General features: G+C 32.0%; 1 protein-coding gene across 3 annotated transcripts in view; it reads left to right on the top strand.

The window, feature by feature from the left end:
- Positions 1-15,292, top strand: part of Gfrl (Glial cell line-derived neurotrophic family receptor-like) — a 364,389-nt gene that overhangs the window by 152,477 nt on the left and 196,620 nt on the right. For all 3 annotated transcript variants that reach the window (XM_077405673.1, XM_077405674.1, XM_077405675.1), the window contains exon 2: positions 9,448-9,570. In XM_077405673.1, the coding sequence (XP_077261799.1) occupies positions 9,448-9,570 (123 nt within the window). The remainder of the gene's footprint in view (positions 1-9,447; positions 9,571-15,292) is intronic.

The raw sequence follows: 15,292 nt of genomic DNA, 5'->3' as shown, positions 1-15,292 counted from the left end.
CATTTAATTCACCAAACCGACAAGCTTTGATAAGGGAAAGATTGCCTCTGTGCTGTCTCTATGATGTAAGAACACAAAATTCTTTTCCGCAACTAATTTTATCAAAATTGTTATAATATAAATCTCTAAATTTCCGTAATTTTTACAACGTTGTGATGTATACATATATGATGTATACATATATATTAGATTTTCTTATAAACATCTGACAAGCATTATATTATACCATATGTCTATATATTCCAGATTAGATTATAATCTATTATATGTTGGTTTATTTACATAAAAAATATATGTTTATAATATACATATATTATATTATAATAAGCCATCAAAGATAAATTATGAAGTATCTTTAAATTGTACAGTCAAGTAAAATATTTATGACACGTTTATATTTTATTAAATTTGATAATAATTAAGGTAGTTGTATCGCGGCAGTATTAGTAAAAAATAATGGTCACACTGCAATACGATAATGTACGGAAAACTCTACTTATCTGTGTAAAACTTTTGACTGAGCTTGTACTGTTTTTACTGTTTTCACTCGCGTCAGTAATGTCAGTATACCATCGAGATTAACTCGCGACGCTCGCGTTAGTATGCTCTATCAAGGTTATATTAAATAAATATAAGAAATAGAAGCGAAAATATCTGTTGAACATTACAAAGGAAAATTAATGAAAAAAAAAGTATTAAAGAAAAGACTTAAAACTTTAGCGGCAATGTCTGAACTACATATATATCTAATCTTCATATGCGCAGTGTTGCAAGATTTTTACAGGTTAGCTGTCGTATGCGTCCACCGCTATGAGAAATTGTGTACTTTGTGTAACAATTGCTTCAAAACTAAATAGATAAGGATCTTGTACTTTGGTAAGAATATTTTTACAAGTCTCTTTTGTTATCTCTTTGTTTTTCATTAAAATCCTATGAGTAGTTTGATCGCTACAATTACAAACGTGATATAGGAAGCCGTTTTCGTCCTACGATATACATGTAAAAAATGCTAAGTTTGATTTCCATTATTTCAACTTTGGTATAGTCAAGCTTTTTCTACTTGTACGTGTGTGTAGAGCGTGTTTACATTAATATGCTGTTCAAATTTTAAAAAATTTCTATGAAAATGGGTTTTGTGACACAACTACCTTAACTAAGTATTATAAATATTGAATCATTGAATAAATATTTCTGTTATTTAATCATAGAATAAAGCAATATGATTTCTAATTTTGTAAATATTTTTTACGCGCATTAAAATACTTCAATAAAAATAAAAAAGACGGGAATAATTGATGCAATTTTAGCGCTGAAAGATTTCACAGCAAATGGAAAAAAATTGAGCGGAAAGCGAATAAATTAAAAGGGGGAATGTGTTGCGCCAACTGGTGAAAATTGAAGTCGACATTTTTCGGCCGTCCATTCATTCTTTAATCAATGAATTCCCTATTGGATTTTACTCCCTCAGAATTTTATCTGTGACCACAGCTCGTCAAGCTCAATTATCCGTTTACTCTAACAATAAGTGCTATAAATAATTTTTTTATATTACCCAGAAGCGAAAAATTTGATAAATTAAAAATCCTTCTATGATCAAAATGATCGACATTTAACATTTTGAGGAATGTATTTATTTTAAGATATTTTAAAATAAAATTTTTAAATATTCTATATATATATATATATATATAGATTTATGGATTTCCACATTTTTTAAAACTCATTTTAATTTAATATCGTAAAATACGATCCACATATTCTTTTATTTGTCGCGTTTACTGCTTGTCAAAATAAGTTTACTAAAATTATTTAAATTACGTATATGATGCAATAAAAATTGATATATTAAACTCTTTTACACAGTAAAAAATCGTGCGTTCAAATGTTAAAATTTTTTTGTGTTACCAAGATTTGACTATTATTTCAATGTAAAATTAACATACAACAGCTATGTTATTATTTTCGTAACATTTTTATGTGTTATATTAATGTCAACGTGATAACTTAACATTTTATGTATGTCATTTAGAAATTGAATATTATTTTGAGTTCTTTTAACATAATTATTTCAAAAAATTAACACGCCTTAAAGTTATTTTAACATAAACAAAAGTTAAAGTAAATTTTCTCTCAAATAATCGTAAACTTTGACATACAAAATAATCAAATTTACTACAATCGAATGTTCAAAACAATTACATTTCTCTTAAGTTGAAATAACTATCGTTTATTCAAATATGTTATATCGACATTTTTTACAAGTTATGTTTACATTATACTTAAAATTTAAAGAACAAATATAAATGTAATATATAGTGTCAATAAATTGACGTTTCTAATTTGTCAACAAGTAACACACGATGAATGAGTTATTTTAACTCAAAATTTATATAGAGTGGACTTTCTCGGACATTTGAAAAATGTTACGATTAACATTTTATTTTTTACTGTGTACGTAAAAATAAATATAATAATAGACAAATAGCATATTTATAATGTTATTTACGTATTAATATAAAAGCTTATAATATTATTAACTTTTTAACGTTTAATTAGGTTAAAACTTAAATTAAATGCTATAGGAGGCACGCAATATATTATCGTGTGCTTTTCTTTTTGGAGAATTTTGGAAAGTTATTTCCTCTGGAATTAAAATAAAGATTATTTAATTTTTTTTTTCTGGAATTAAAATATTTTTTTTTTGCTTCTAAAGTTACTCAATTATAATATATACATTTTAATTGCTGCTTCCCAAATTTGTCTTTTGAAGTAGCTACAATTGAAGAACATAATTTCATTTTTGATGCTTTCCCATTCAACTGTGCGTGTTAAAACCCATTCCCGAGAGTAGCTTGTATCGCCACATTATACAGTCGTAATCCAGTTTCTAGACATATCGAGATATCCACTCCCACAATAATGCCGACATAATGGAAGGGCGCGGAAGACGAGGGGAGTCACGTAATTTGTAATCATGCGACGCATTATGATTCATCGCGATAAACCTGCGTGTGCTTGCCTCACCCAGTAACGTACTCGAGATATCAACACGTCTACATAATTGTGACCGATGGTCGCCCGATTTTCACAACACGCCTGCAAATCGATCAGGTAAACAACATTGTTCGACCAATCTATTTCTTTTTTTTAATACACGTCCAATAAAATATTGCCATATTATTCGATAAAAATTATCAGCATATTTTATAAAAGATACATCATAGATCTCGCAATACTGGATGAATTATTGTGTATATAGTAGAGGCAACAAAGACTTTTTTTAACAAGAGTAGTAAGTAAAATTAGACCGATATAAATCTTATCAATTGTAATAATATTTTTATGTATTGTGTATACTTTTTTCAACTCAGCAAATTGGGCGGCGATTATTTGTCAGTCTTGAGTTTTTCAATTATCGATTATCGATTTAAATATCTAGATTTACTATTCCAACAAAAAACAAACTGTGTTTCAAGTCGACAAATATAATTGACGCGTTGTTTGCTAAGTTGGAAAAAGAATTCAAAATTTACACATAATTATTATTATTATAGGCTGCCAAGCCCGACCAAAGATGGTATCTTTTTTATTTAATGGTAACTCTCTTCTAAATTCTTATGTAAGTATTTATTATATATATGTGTGTTTATGAAATTTATTTAGCTAAAACTAGACAATTAATATGTTGTATATATTACGTATATGTATGTATATTATAATGTTTTTAATCTACTTATTTAATAAAGGAAAAGAGTGCTTTTGTATTACACACACAAGTAACCATGCATTTTCCAATACTTAAAAAAAAAAACAAATATAAAAAATACATTATATTAATAATTATGACAATATGAACTTAGAATCGAATATAAAAATTCTGATTTCTACAAACGCCTGTACATTAGAATCGAATATAAAAATTCTGATTTCTACAAACGCCTGTACATTGTTTGTGCTTCATCAACTTAGGGTAAAAGTGACGAGGGAAACGAAGAGAGAGAAAAAAGGGTAAAGAATGGAATAATATTTCCATTTCGCTTTATTAAGCTTGGAACTAGAAACCTCCTCCTTACCACCGTTTGTTGCCGTCCTCCCACGGCATAATTATTCTTCGTTGCAGCCGCGTGCAGCTTTTTTCCCCCACCCTTCGAACGTTTTTGCTGCTTCTTGGCTGCGGTTTTATAATCGCCCGTTGTTTTAGGCGAATGGGAATTCTCTCATTCTCTTTCGCTCTCCCTCCCTCCCTCTCTCTCTGCCTGCCTTTATCCGTCTCTGCCACTCTTCTTTCTTCCCTGCGCCGTCTTTCGCGGAGGCATTTTCCCGGTTAACGACAGCGAGAAGAAAAATAAGTAATGCCACTCATTTTTAATGCAGGACATAAAGCGCTGTGCATCTTGAGAGCAAGCGTGCGCGCGAAATCCACTCGCTAAATTGAATTTTAAAGAAACGTTCGGTTTAAAAACCGATTTGCAGCCGGAAAGAGCCGTGCCTCGAAAAAATTTGAAAATGCAAGTAGGTATATGCACTGATGCGAGCGAGCGTACAGTTACGGACATTGTGTATCTATACTATGGAGTTCGTGTTTTCTTAATGACGGTGGTTTCCGAAGTAAATTTAATAGACAAGGGTCGATTCTTTCCGCCTACGCTAATGATGAGATTAAGTATCTTACAAGTACATTTGAATTTGTTGACGTAGTTTCAGAAAATGAAAAATAAAAACAATACTTCAAATATACTTGAACCTAGAATGGATTCGAATCTTTTATGAATATCTCGAAATACGAAAATATTACTTCCAAATAGACTCGAAGTTGGATCAAATATGTTCGAACCTTCTATGAGTACTTTACTTGAAATTTAATGTGTGAAACATAATGTGTATGTACGTACACACAAATATCTCTTTATTACAATCTTACATGGTAACTTATATATTTTAATAACATAATATATTCGAATATTACTTGTAAAAGATTCAATTCTTTACGATAAAACCTCTTGCAGGCATTCATTCTAAAATTCGAAAATAATTAATCAAGATTTGACTAATTTGCAAGTACGATGTATGAAATATTATTTTTTATAAACATTACTCAACCAAAAAAAAATAAAACTTGATTATTGAATTTGACTCAGATTTTTAAGTACATGTTGAAATTAATCTCAAGCGCACACACAACTGGCATACTACGCTGACGCAAAACTACTGTGTAGTTTACATTTATTAATAACTAAAATCGGTCTTTATCAGTTAGACAGTAATTCTTAATCTCTCATAAAACACTATATTATAAAAAACTTAAAAAATTTTTTTAACTGTTTTAAATTTGCACATCTCTATAGCGTATAAATTTAAGCTATAGCAATTATACTGGCCGAATAATGTTTCTCCATCAGATCTTCTAGCAACACAAGATGCCGGAAATGCTCAAACTAACAGACTTCTCTCGACGCGGGTTTTCCATCGTTACGCTCCTCGAGTTTAACAGCTCGCTCGCAATTGTTTGCTTGTCTTTTGTCGCGGCAGTAAATCGCTGAGATTTTTCGAAATGAAACAGAGAGAAAGAGAAAGAGAGAGAGAAAGAGGGGAGAGAAAGGAAGAGTAAGATGGGAATGAAAATACAATGAAGCATGCAGGTGCGTGAGAGAGGGAGAGCGAACGAGATACTGCAAAAACTGAGCACACGGATTTTTATGAGCTACTCGCGAAACGGAAATCGATAAAAGAAGAGCGAACTGTTTCCCACTCCCGCCTGTACTGTAATTAATTATGAAACGTTTGGTGAAAAGTGAGGACAACAAGAGAGAGTTGGAGGAGGACGGTTAGGCGATACGAGCGGCTATAAAAAATTATCTGTACGAGGCGCAGTCACCTCGTGGCCGCACTCGAGCGTGCATTCCCTCGGACGCAGCGCTGTGACAGCGGGATTTTTCCGATCGTTCTATATATGTGAATAAGGGGAGAATTTATAGCAGCAATATAGTTAACTGCGGTATATAGCGGCGACGTTAATGCTCTTGAATATAAGCGGAACGATAACGTTAATGCAGTCGATTAAAACGACGCTTCTCAGCCGTTTATGTGAATGACGTAATGCCCGAACGGGGAATGGCGCGAACGTTAACAAACAAATGCATATATGTGTATTATAATATATGGATATTTCATTAATATTACTAAATCATAATCGAATATTAGAAATTTTAGAGAACAGAATTTCAAACAGAGAAAAAAAGAGAGAGAGAGAGAGAGAGAGAGAGAGAGAGAGAGAGCTATAAAGTGTATAATTTTTCGTTACCGATCTTTTTGGAAACCGGTACGGAAATTTTTTCAATTTTTCGGGAATTAATTGACCGAATCTTAAAGAATTGTATATGAAAAGGGTAGAATTTTACGGGGAACGCCATGATGTGTATAGTTTTTGTTACCGATCTTTTTGGAAACCGGTTTTTTTTAATGTTTCCACTTTTTCGGGAAATAATTGATTGAATCTCAAAGAATTGTATATGAAGTAGAGGTAGAATTTCCCGGGGAGTGCTATAAAGTGTACTATTTTTTGTTACCGATCTTTTTGGAAACCAGTTTCGAATGACCAAATCTCAAAAAATTGTACATAAAGTAAGGGTTGAATTTTCTGGGAAGTGCTATAAAGTATATAATTTCTCGTTACCAATTTTTTTGAAAACCGGTATCAAAAATTTGACGAATTTTTCGGGAAATAATTAATCAAATTTTAAAGAATTGTATATAAAACAGGGGTAAAACGTAAAACTTCCTGGGGAGTGCTATAAACTGTATATTATTTCGTTACCGATTTTTTTTGGAATCGGTATCTTTTGGGAAATTGGCTTAATTAAAAGTAGTATTTTTCAATTTACAGCATTTTAGAAAAAGAGAGAGAGAAAAAGAGAGAGAAAGAGAGAGAGAGAGAGAGAGAGAGAGAGAGAGAGAGAGAGAGAGAGAGAGAGAGAGAGAGAGAGAGAGGGAGAGGGAGAGGGAGAGGGAGAGGGAGAGGGGGAGGGGGGAGAGGGCGAGAGTGAGAGAGAGAGAGAGAGAGAGGGAGAGGGAGAGGGAGAGGGAGAGGGAGAGATAAGAATTTAATTACGCGTAAAAATATTCGTGCATTTACAATCAACGGTATTATACGGTCGAAGCAATCCATATAGGAGGTGCGAGATTTTAACAACCACGCGGAAGCTATTTCGAAAGAGCCCGGGTCACAATGCTGCCGTATTGCCTCACTCGGCGCCGAGATAGACGAGGATTTTTGCAATCGCGAACGCCGAATGAAAACCTTTGACAGCGGCCATTTCTGAAAGTGCTCCAGCATCTTTGAGAATTTCGCCCGTCGCCCGAAGAGAGATGAAAGGGATTCGTATTCCCCGTTACGGTATTGCGCAATACATCAAACGCAAAACAAATTTGTGCGCGCACGGGGGACGCATTGTGATATCATAAGGTATCATAAGCGACGCTCGTGATCCTCATCTTTACCGCCGGCGCGGCGCGGCGCTCTCTCGTCCGTTCATCTCACGGGATGTAATCCCCCGCTGGCAACGACATTTCCGGTATATACGTATAGTAATGCGAAAAGACATTTCCACGGTGGCGATTCAATTCTCAACACCGTGTACTGAGACAGTATAGATGCGTTCAAAGGAGAAAATATTATTTGACATCCGATATATTTTGCTTTGTCATAAACGACGAAGGAACATCTTTTGGAGAGAACTCGTCCAGAGAAGTAACTGAGCTCTTTTCTATAATAATTTAAATATCCAAACTTGTATACATGTAAAAACTGCCATTTATTTATAATTTATGATGCATTTATAATTTGTTTCTATAATTTTAGGATAACGTTAACTTAAAAAAAATAAGATTTTATTTAACTTAGATTTCTTGCTTTAAGATAATATTAATTCTATCTTTCATAATGAAATCACATAGTGTGATAAAACAAGAATTTTTATTATTTTTTATTTAATTCTGGAAAGTATAAAATTTACGGTCTGTTTTACATGTGACATTTATCTTACCAAAAATGTCTTTCATTAATTTCTTTATACTAAAAAGTTTAATTGCAAAAAGTTGTTACAGTAAGACAAACGTAATCAAATGTCCAATAATAGCTAAAAAATGTATGGAGAGAAATTAATTAAACAAAGCAAATCGTAGGATATATATCATGTCGCAAATTGGTGAAATCAAAAGGTTGCTTTACGTTCTTTTTTACGCGCAATGCACGGCTGATGATCACATCGTTTGATTATATAATCAAAAAAACTCGATTCATCTCGGCACAGCTTTATCGACGTATTAACGGCGACAGAATTTACGCTTTATATGCACATGCTCGGCAATTTACCGTGTTTGTGGTCGCGAAAAAATTCTCATAGCAAACAATCGATAAAATATAGTGGTCGTCATTGGTCGCCATCAAATCTCCATGCGTTTAAATGAACGGAATTGAGAATTGCGGAATTTGTGCAAATTCGGACGTATTATAAAAGTTATTGGAAGCTCAAAGCTTTTTTACGTTTCAACGGTCCTTGAATTTTCATATTTTTTAGCAACATAATTTTTTACAAAAAGTTGATTGATATTTGAACAAACATTTTTCTTCTATTTTATTCTTTAATATCTGCGATTTAATTACAGACACATCTTATATATACAATGTAAACTAATGCAAATTAAGCTGACAAATTTTTAAAAACTTTCTCAATTGCTTTTAATTTAAAATTGATACATTGGTATTGAAATGTGCGTCTCTCGATGCAGCTTTCTATATTTGGGATTATATTCGCAAAAATTATATTTTTTCTGAAAAGATTGCAATTTTTAGTACCTTTTTACTAATTTCATTATCGTACGAACTAACTTCTCGACGTTATATACAATTAAAATTTCGCCCGAAACGCGAATTATCCATCTAAAATAAAAGAAAAAAATTCATTCTGACGTCATAATTTATTTGTGCTGATTTATGACGAGTCGGTACAGGCGCCCGTTTTATTTACGACTCTTCGTTCTCATTCAAACTATCCGTGCGCGCCTAATGAAATATAATTTGTCGTCGTCGGAGAGTTTCACGTCGACTAGTTATAAATAGCGGAAACGCTTTATCGCGGGAATATTAAATCATTGCGCGTATTCTCGCTTTTTTTCTCTCTCTCGCGCCCACCATCTTGCAAGCAGCGTTTTGTCGCGCGGTAATTTGCCGTAATAACGACGAATTTTCCGAATTTTTCGGCGCTGGCGAACTGATCTCAATGGAATTCCCCTTTTTATTTTTTCCTTTTCCCCACACCGCCACCGTAACGTCGGGTTTTAATCTTGCCCGCCGCGCTGCGGCGCGAGAAAAATGTTACCAGGTGCATTCTTTATGTGCGGACTGGCACGTTTTAAGTTTTAATATGTACGGCGTCGATCTTGTTTCAGGATCTGGCATCAAGGTGCCGATGGCCATTCTGAATTGCCTCTACGCCCGCCAATTGTGCTACGAAGATCCGTCGTGCAGCGCCATTTTGGAAATTATACCAAGAGTCTGCGGTCCGGAATTAGGTAAGTTAAACAATTTAAGTCACTTTTTCTTAGCAATTCATAATTAATTAATTTTTGTCATATATATAAATAATCGTTAATAACACTTTATTTATACCGCAACGCTAACCATACATACTTATTGCGATTTAAATTTGAATTAACAATAATTGAATCGGTGATAATCAAGGAAATTGATTATATGCATTATTATCATAATTAGGTCGTATAATTTTAACTTCTATGCACTTATAGATTTTAATTTGATGCTGGAATGAGACGTGTAATTTTATATTCTAATTAATTATTAGATATCTAATATACCGAACTTCTTATCGATTAGTTTGAATATATATTTTACAGAATTTATAATTACATGCTTATATAGTATCAACTGTAATAATTTGTTTACGTAACAGACTCATGTCTTATTCTTGAATCTCTGATATTATGCGTTTTTTAAATAAATATTGTCGATTGCAATTTATTACAATTATATTAATTAGAAAATTTAGATTTATTTTTTGTAAAAATTAAATGGTATTTGTACACAATGTAATATTTATAATATACTTATATAACATTAAATTAAATACGAAAACTTGGACGTGATTTCGAATATATATGCAAATATTATTTGCTCGTCAATTGAAAATAATCACGAGATGAAAGCGCAATCGACGCGTCTTACTTGCGTGTTTTTTACGTACATGCAATATATTACTCACACAGATTATATTAGCCATAATTCACCCAACGTGAATCGATAACTCGAAAAGCCTGCGCAAATATAAAAGTCGCTATCGGATATGCAATCCATTCGTTCTGCAAAATAAAAACCGAAGCATTCGCTCTGCATCCGGCATTGTCCCTTCCATTTTTATTTATATAATCCATTATTCATGCTCCGAACAAACATGGTGTCGGTTCTTAATAGAGAACTGAGATATAGTTCGGCATAATCTGTCATCACAGTTTACAGGAAAATTCGCGATTCGGGCAAATCGAGCCTTTTAGTTTTCTATATTCTATAATATATAGGTCATGTGCAATACTGCTAGCTTCGCGCAATATATTATTCATACATTCCATTCTTGTAATAATCATAGGCCCTAATGGATCTCACATGATTCGTAAAATCTCATATTTAGTCCATGTAAAATAAAAGGCGGCTCGCGAGCGCGACAGCGTCACATTTGAAATTTTGCGACGTTGCGTCGCGCGTCGTGGGCGCCCCGTTTCCGCATTTCCATAAAATTTGCATGCGGATTCCGAAATCCCGAGGAATTTCTTATAAAAAACGATGATGACATTAATGTTTGAATTTTGAATTCTGTGTGGAAAATACCATGTAGCACTCCCATCAGAAGTATCTTGCTGGCAATTTTTATAGGTAAATATTAATTTACAGAAATTATTTGGAATTTGTCGTTTTTAGTTCATGCGGGTACTTGACGGAGTTCACTTTAATATTTATAGTAAGTAAATTTTTATTGATTCTGTTGATATAAAGATAACATCTCAAGATGTTACAGAGATAACATCTTGAGATGTATAAAAACTTTCAAAATATCTAAAAAAAAATATAAGTTTTAGGGAAAAAATATTTCAGCAAAATTGTAGGGTTAAAAATTTTTAAACCCTACAACTTTGTCTGAAATATTTTTTTCATAAAACTTATATATTTTTTTTAGATATTTTGGTCGACCTGGAACTTTTTATACACCCTGGAAATGTTATCCCAATATATTTTACGTAACTTCGAGAATTCTTTATTTCCAAACTTGTCGATTTTTTTTGTAAATCAAATTTGCAATGCCTCATTTTTTCCTTGAAATGATTATGAATTATAATGGATAACGCGACGAGCTTCTCGTATCGGACGTTGATAAATAAAAGTTATCGCTCGTCGCGCCGTTCTTAAAATAGAAGTAAAAGCCTCAGTAGGTTTTCCGAAGCTAAAAGCTTTCCGAAAGCAGTGCCATTTGTTTTACTTTTGCCCGAGCGATTACATGATAGATTATTCACGTAACTTCTCGGTATCAGAAAGGAGCGCTAAAACCGCGACATAAATCACAATGGACGGTGTCTTTGTTTTAAAAAGCCGCGTGCGCGCACTTCCACTCTGTATCGAACGAAATAAAATATATAACGGCGTCCGTGCGCGCTCGCTCGAAAAGGCGAACTGCTTTTTAATTGCAACACACGCCATTTTGCATTTTGCACGTCGACGAGAGAGGTCCGCGAGAGCCTCGAGCGCGCGCGCGTTTCTTGCGACACGACAGCGCGGCATTCCATTTGCGATTAAGAAATAAGTAGACGGAAGAAAGTGACGACGAAGCTTCGTGACTAATAGTATTATTATTTACACGTAAATGCATTTTTATGTGACAATAATGAGCTGAAGAATTAAGTCTACTTTTAAGTAAAGTTTTTAAAGTACTTGAGAATTTATATAGTAATTCATTTTCATATAATTTTACATCAAATTTGATATTAATTTGCATAAAAGAATAATATCGCGCGCGGACATTTGTATTTGTATATCCTTAAAATTCCATCTGATCATAAAATTCATAAGATTTACTAGTAGCATTCAAGCACGCCAATTTTACTTGTATATTTTAAAACTTTTTTACGCAAAAAAGTTCCTTTGTCTGCTTCTCTCATATAATATATGTTTTTATTAAAATGTAATTTTTATTTTAATTAAGTCTTATATATATTTTTTGAAAATGAGAAATTTATGATAAATAAGAATAATTATTGAATTTTTGCTTTTTCTGAATAACATATATCTTTTCAACTTGACAATTAGAGACATCTAGAATGACAAGAGAATTTAGCGGTGTCGAGGATAACTTACAGTTCGCACCGCGATCGCCCGTAACGCGATTTCCATTCGGATGCGACGACGAAAAAAAAGATGCGACTGAGGAGAGAAATAACGAAGGTGGGGTCGTCGACCGTCTTCTCTCGAGCTGTCCTCGTTTTCTCTCTTTCATCGTTACGATTGGAGGTGGTGAGGTGGAGAACTCAGCTCCATACTTTTCGATTTCGTCATTGAATTAATCACTCCCACGGGAACAATTATTCTGGAGGAGCTTAAATCAGTCGGCCGTGGAGGTTTAAAAATAATGCTTCTTGGCGCGACGATTGAGCGCAACAAATTGTTACGATTTAATAATTTTTTTTTTTTAATTATATTTACTACATATTAACGAGGAAAAAAGAAAACGTGAGAGATGGAAATGTTTATTATTTATTGTCTCGGGCAAGATTTTCGCAATGAACAATTTATGCGATTAAACGTGCAACAGCGTCAACGTGAAATGCAACGAGAGAGTTACGCATTTTTTCGATAATTATAATGTAATTATACACATGCGTAATTATATTACATGCGCGAGTAACTTGAATAAAAGTAAATAACTAAATGTTAATCCGACCATAAATTAATGAATTTTAATTCTCACATTCTGCTTGTCATAGAATAGAGTTTAAAATGATATTCTTGTCACATGCAGAGTTACGTTTTAAACAATTAAGAAAAGATGTTCTAAAATTAATGCTTATTTATATTAAACATAACTCATGCTGAAAGTTTATCGGTGATTATTCTATATCGCGCGTGATTAGTTTAAAACGTATGACGTAACAATTAAAGTAACATTTTCGATTTCATTAAAATACTTCGAAAAATAGCAAGGATGACCTCGTTTTGATTCTCGCAAAATGTGATGTATTGATATACTTTTAAAATTTAATCTTTTCTTTCTCGTTTGCTGAAAATTGATTTTAACTTTGGAGACAGCTAGAATAAAGCAGAGTGAATTAACTGATCCAAATTAAATTTACAGGTTTGAATTTGGGATGACTTTTAGATTTAAAAATAAAACACACAAATTAATTAGATGTCTATCCAATTTATAAACTTGAGTGCCAACAATATAATTAGCTTGGATTTATATATTAATAATATTTAAGGCTTTATATAGCTGCCTTTGGTAGTATATATGCATGGAATCTTCTCCAAAAGACTTATAACTAATTACGTTTGGAAGTTTTTTCTGAAAATTTGGCAATTTTGCAAATGTCAAAAACGGCACATTTTAGATACATATTACTCTCGTTTTATATATATATATATATATATATATATATATATATATACTTACACAAAAATATTTACTAAATTATAAAGCCATATATAACGCTATTTTGACAATTTTTGAATAAAAATGTTAATAATCATATTACATAGAAATAAACTGTAATTAACAACAAGATAAACGGTAAGATTCGCGCGACCAAAATTTCGACTAATTTTCTCTTACTAATGACGAAAGCCATTTATGCACGAATTGTAGCGATAACATTGCAGCTGTGATAACACGACTATTCGATTACACGGAGATATCTGTGTGCAGATGGTCTTCATTTTCCGCATAACATGATTTATCTTGATCGCAAAATTATATTTAGTTTGCTACATAATTAGTTTACTATCATATATATATTTCCTATTTTGCCAGTCAATATTATGCACATCTGCAATTCACGATATCATTACGTAGATGTAGATAATCATTATCATTACTTGTGAAATTAACCTGTTATTACGTTAATCCACGATTACATCATATTTTTTCTTTTTTAATCTCAACAAGGAAAATATATAGATATTTATCACATTCAATTAAAATTAAAGCATGATATTGTTTTGGGTATAGTACTGTTAAATACAGTTTACGTATTTAGAATAAAGCATGATCAGATTTCCGATGCTGTATTATATGATATTATTACCGTATCTCGTAGCGCGTAATTTAATAGTCTGCATACAAACGAAATTATATCGTATCTTTCACGTTGTTATTAATTGAATAAAATATTTGTCACGTCAAATCGTATTAACAAATAGTTCGTGCAAAAGATCAATAAATGGATTTACATATCTAATAGTGTCAGAACATTTCTTCAAAAATGAGCAGTTTTTACGAAACTTTTATGCTTAGGGGTTTATATATTTTTCTACTTTATCTTTTTATATACTAATTGTAAAATATTCTAATATTCTAATATTCTAATATATATACTGAGAAACTCATTTGGTTGGAATAATCAAATTTTGGTTGACACAACATAAGTTATTTGTTTCTATATGAGCAAACAAATACTTTTGTTGGAAGAACAAAATAATTTTGTTGCAAAAATATGTACGTGAAACTAAATATTTTGTTCAAAGAACAAAAGATCCAATGCGGCTACAACCAAATACGGGGATTATTTGTTTGAACAAACAAATTAAATTGTGTACGGAGAAAAATAATTTGCTGGCACAGCAGATTTTATATGTTGCGAACGTTGTTGGGCACGAATCGTAAGTACAACAATAATTTTTGTTTCAATCTACACAAATTTAAATAATATTTGTTAAGAAAACAAAATATTTTTTCAACAAAGAAAGTTGGTTTCTCTAAACAACTCAATTATTTGCAGAAATCAATTGATTTAGTTCAACAAAACAAAACTCGTCAACAAAAAAATTTTGGCAATTAATTGGGTTTCTCAGTGTGTATATATATATACCTTTTATTTTAATACTTTAATATTTTAATATCTATATATATATATATCTCTTTGATTACACATTTTTTACATGAAAGAAGCTCTTAATTTTAAGCGTAGAAAATAGCAAATGTTACAAACAGGAAGTATTGATATTTCTAATAATTTTTTC

This window comes from Temnothorax americanus, unplaced genomic scaffold (genome assembly GCF_048541705.1).
Source record: "Temnothorax americanus isolate GAGA-0224 unplaced genomic scaffold, ASM4854170v1 Scaffold2, whole genome shotgun sequence".
Lineage (NCBI taxonomy): Eukaryota > Metazoa > Arthropoda > Insecta > Hymenoptera > Formicidae > Temnothorax > Temnothorax americanus.
The sequence above is the reverse complement of the archived record's forward strand: the minus strand, read 5'-3'. Positions and strand labels throughout refer to the sequence as shown.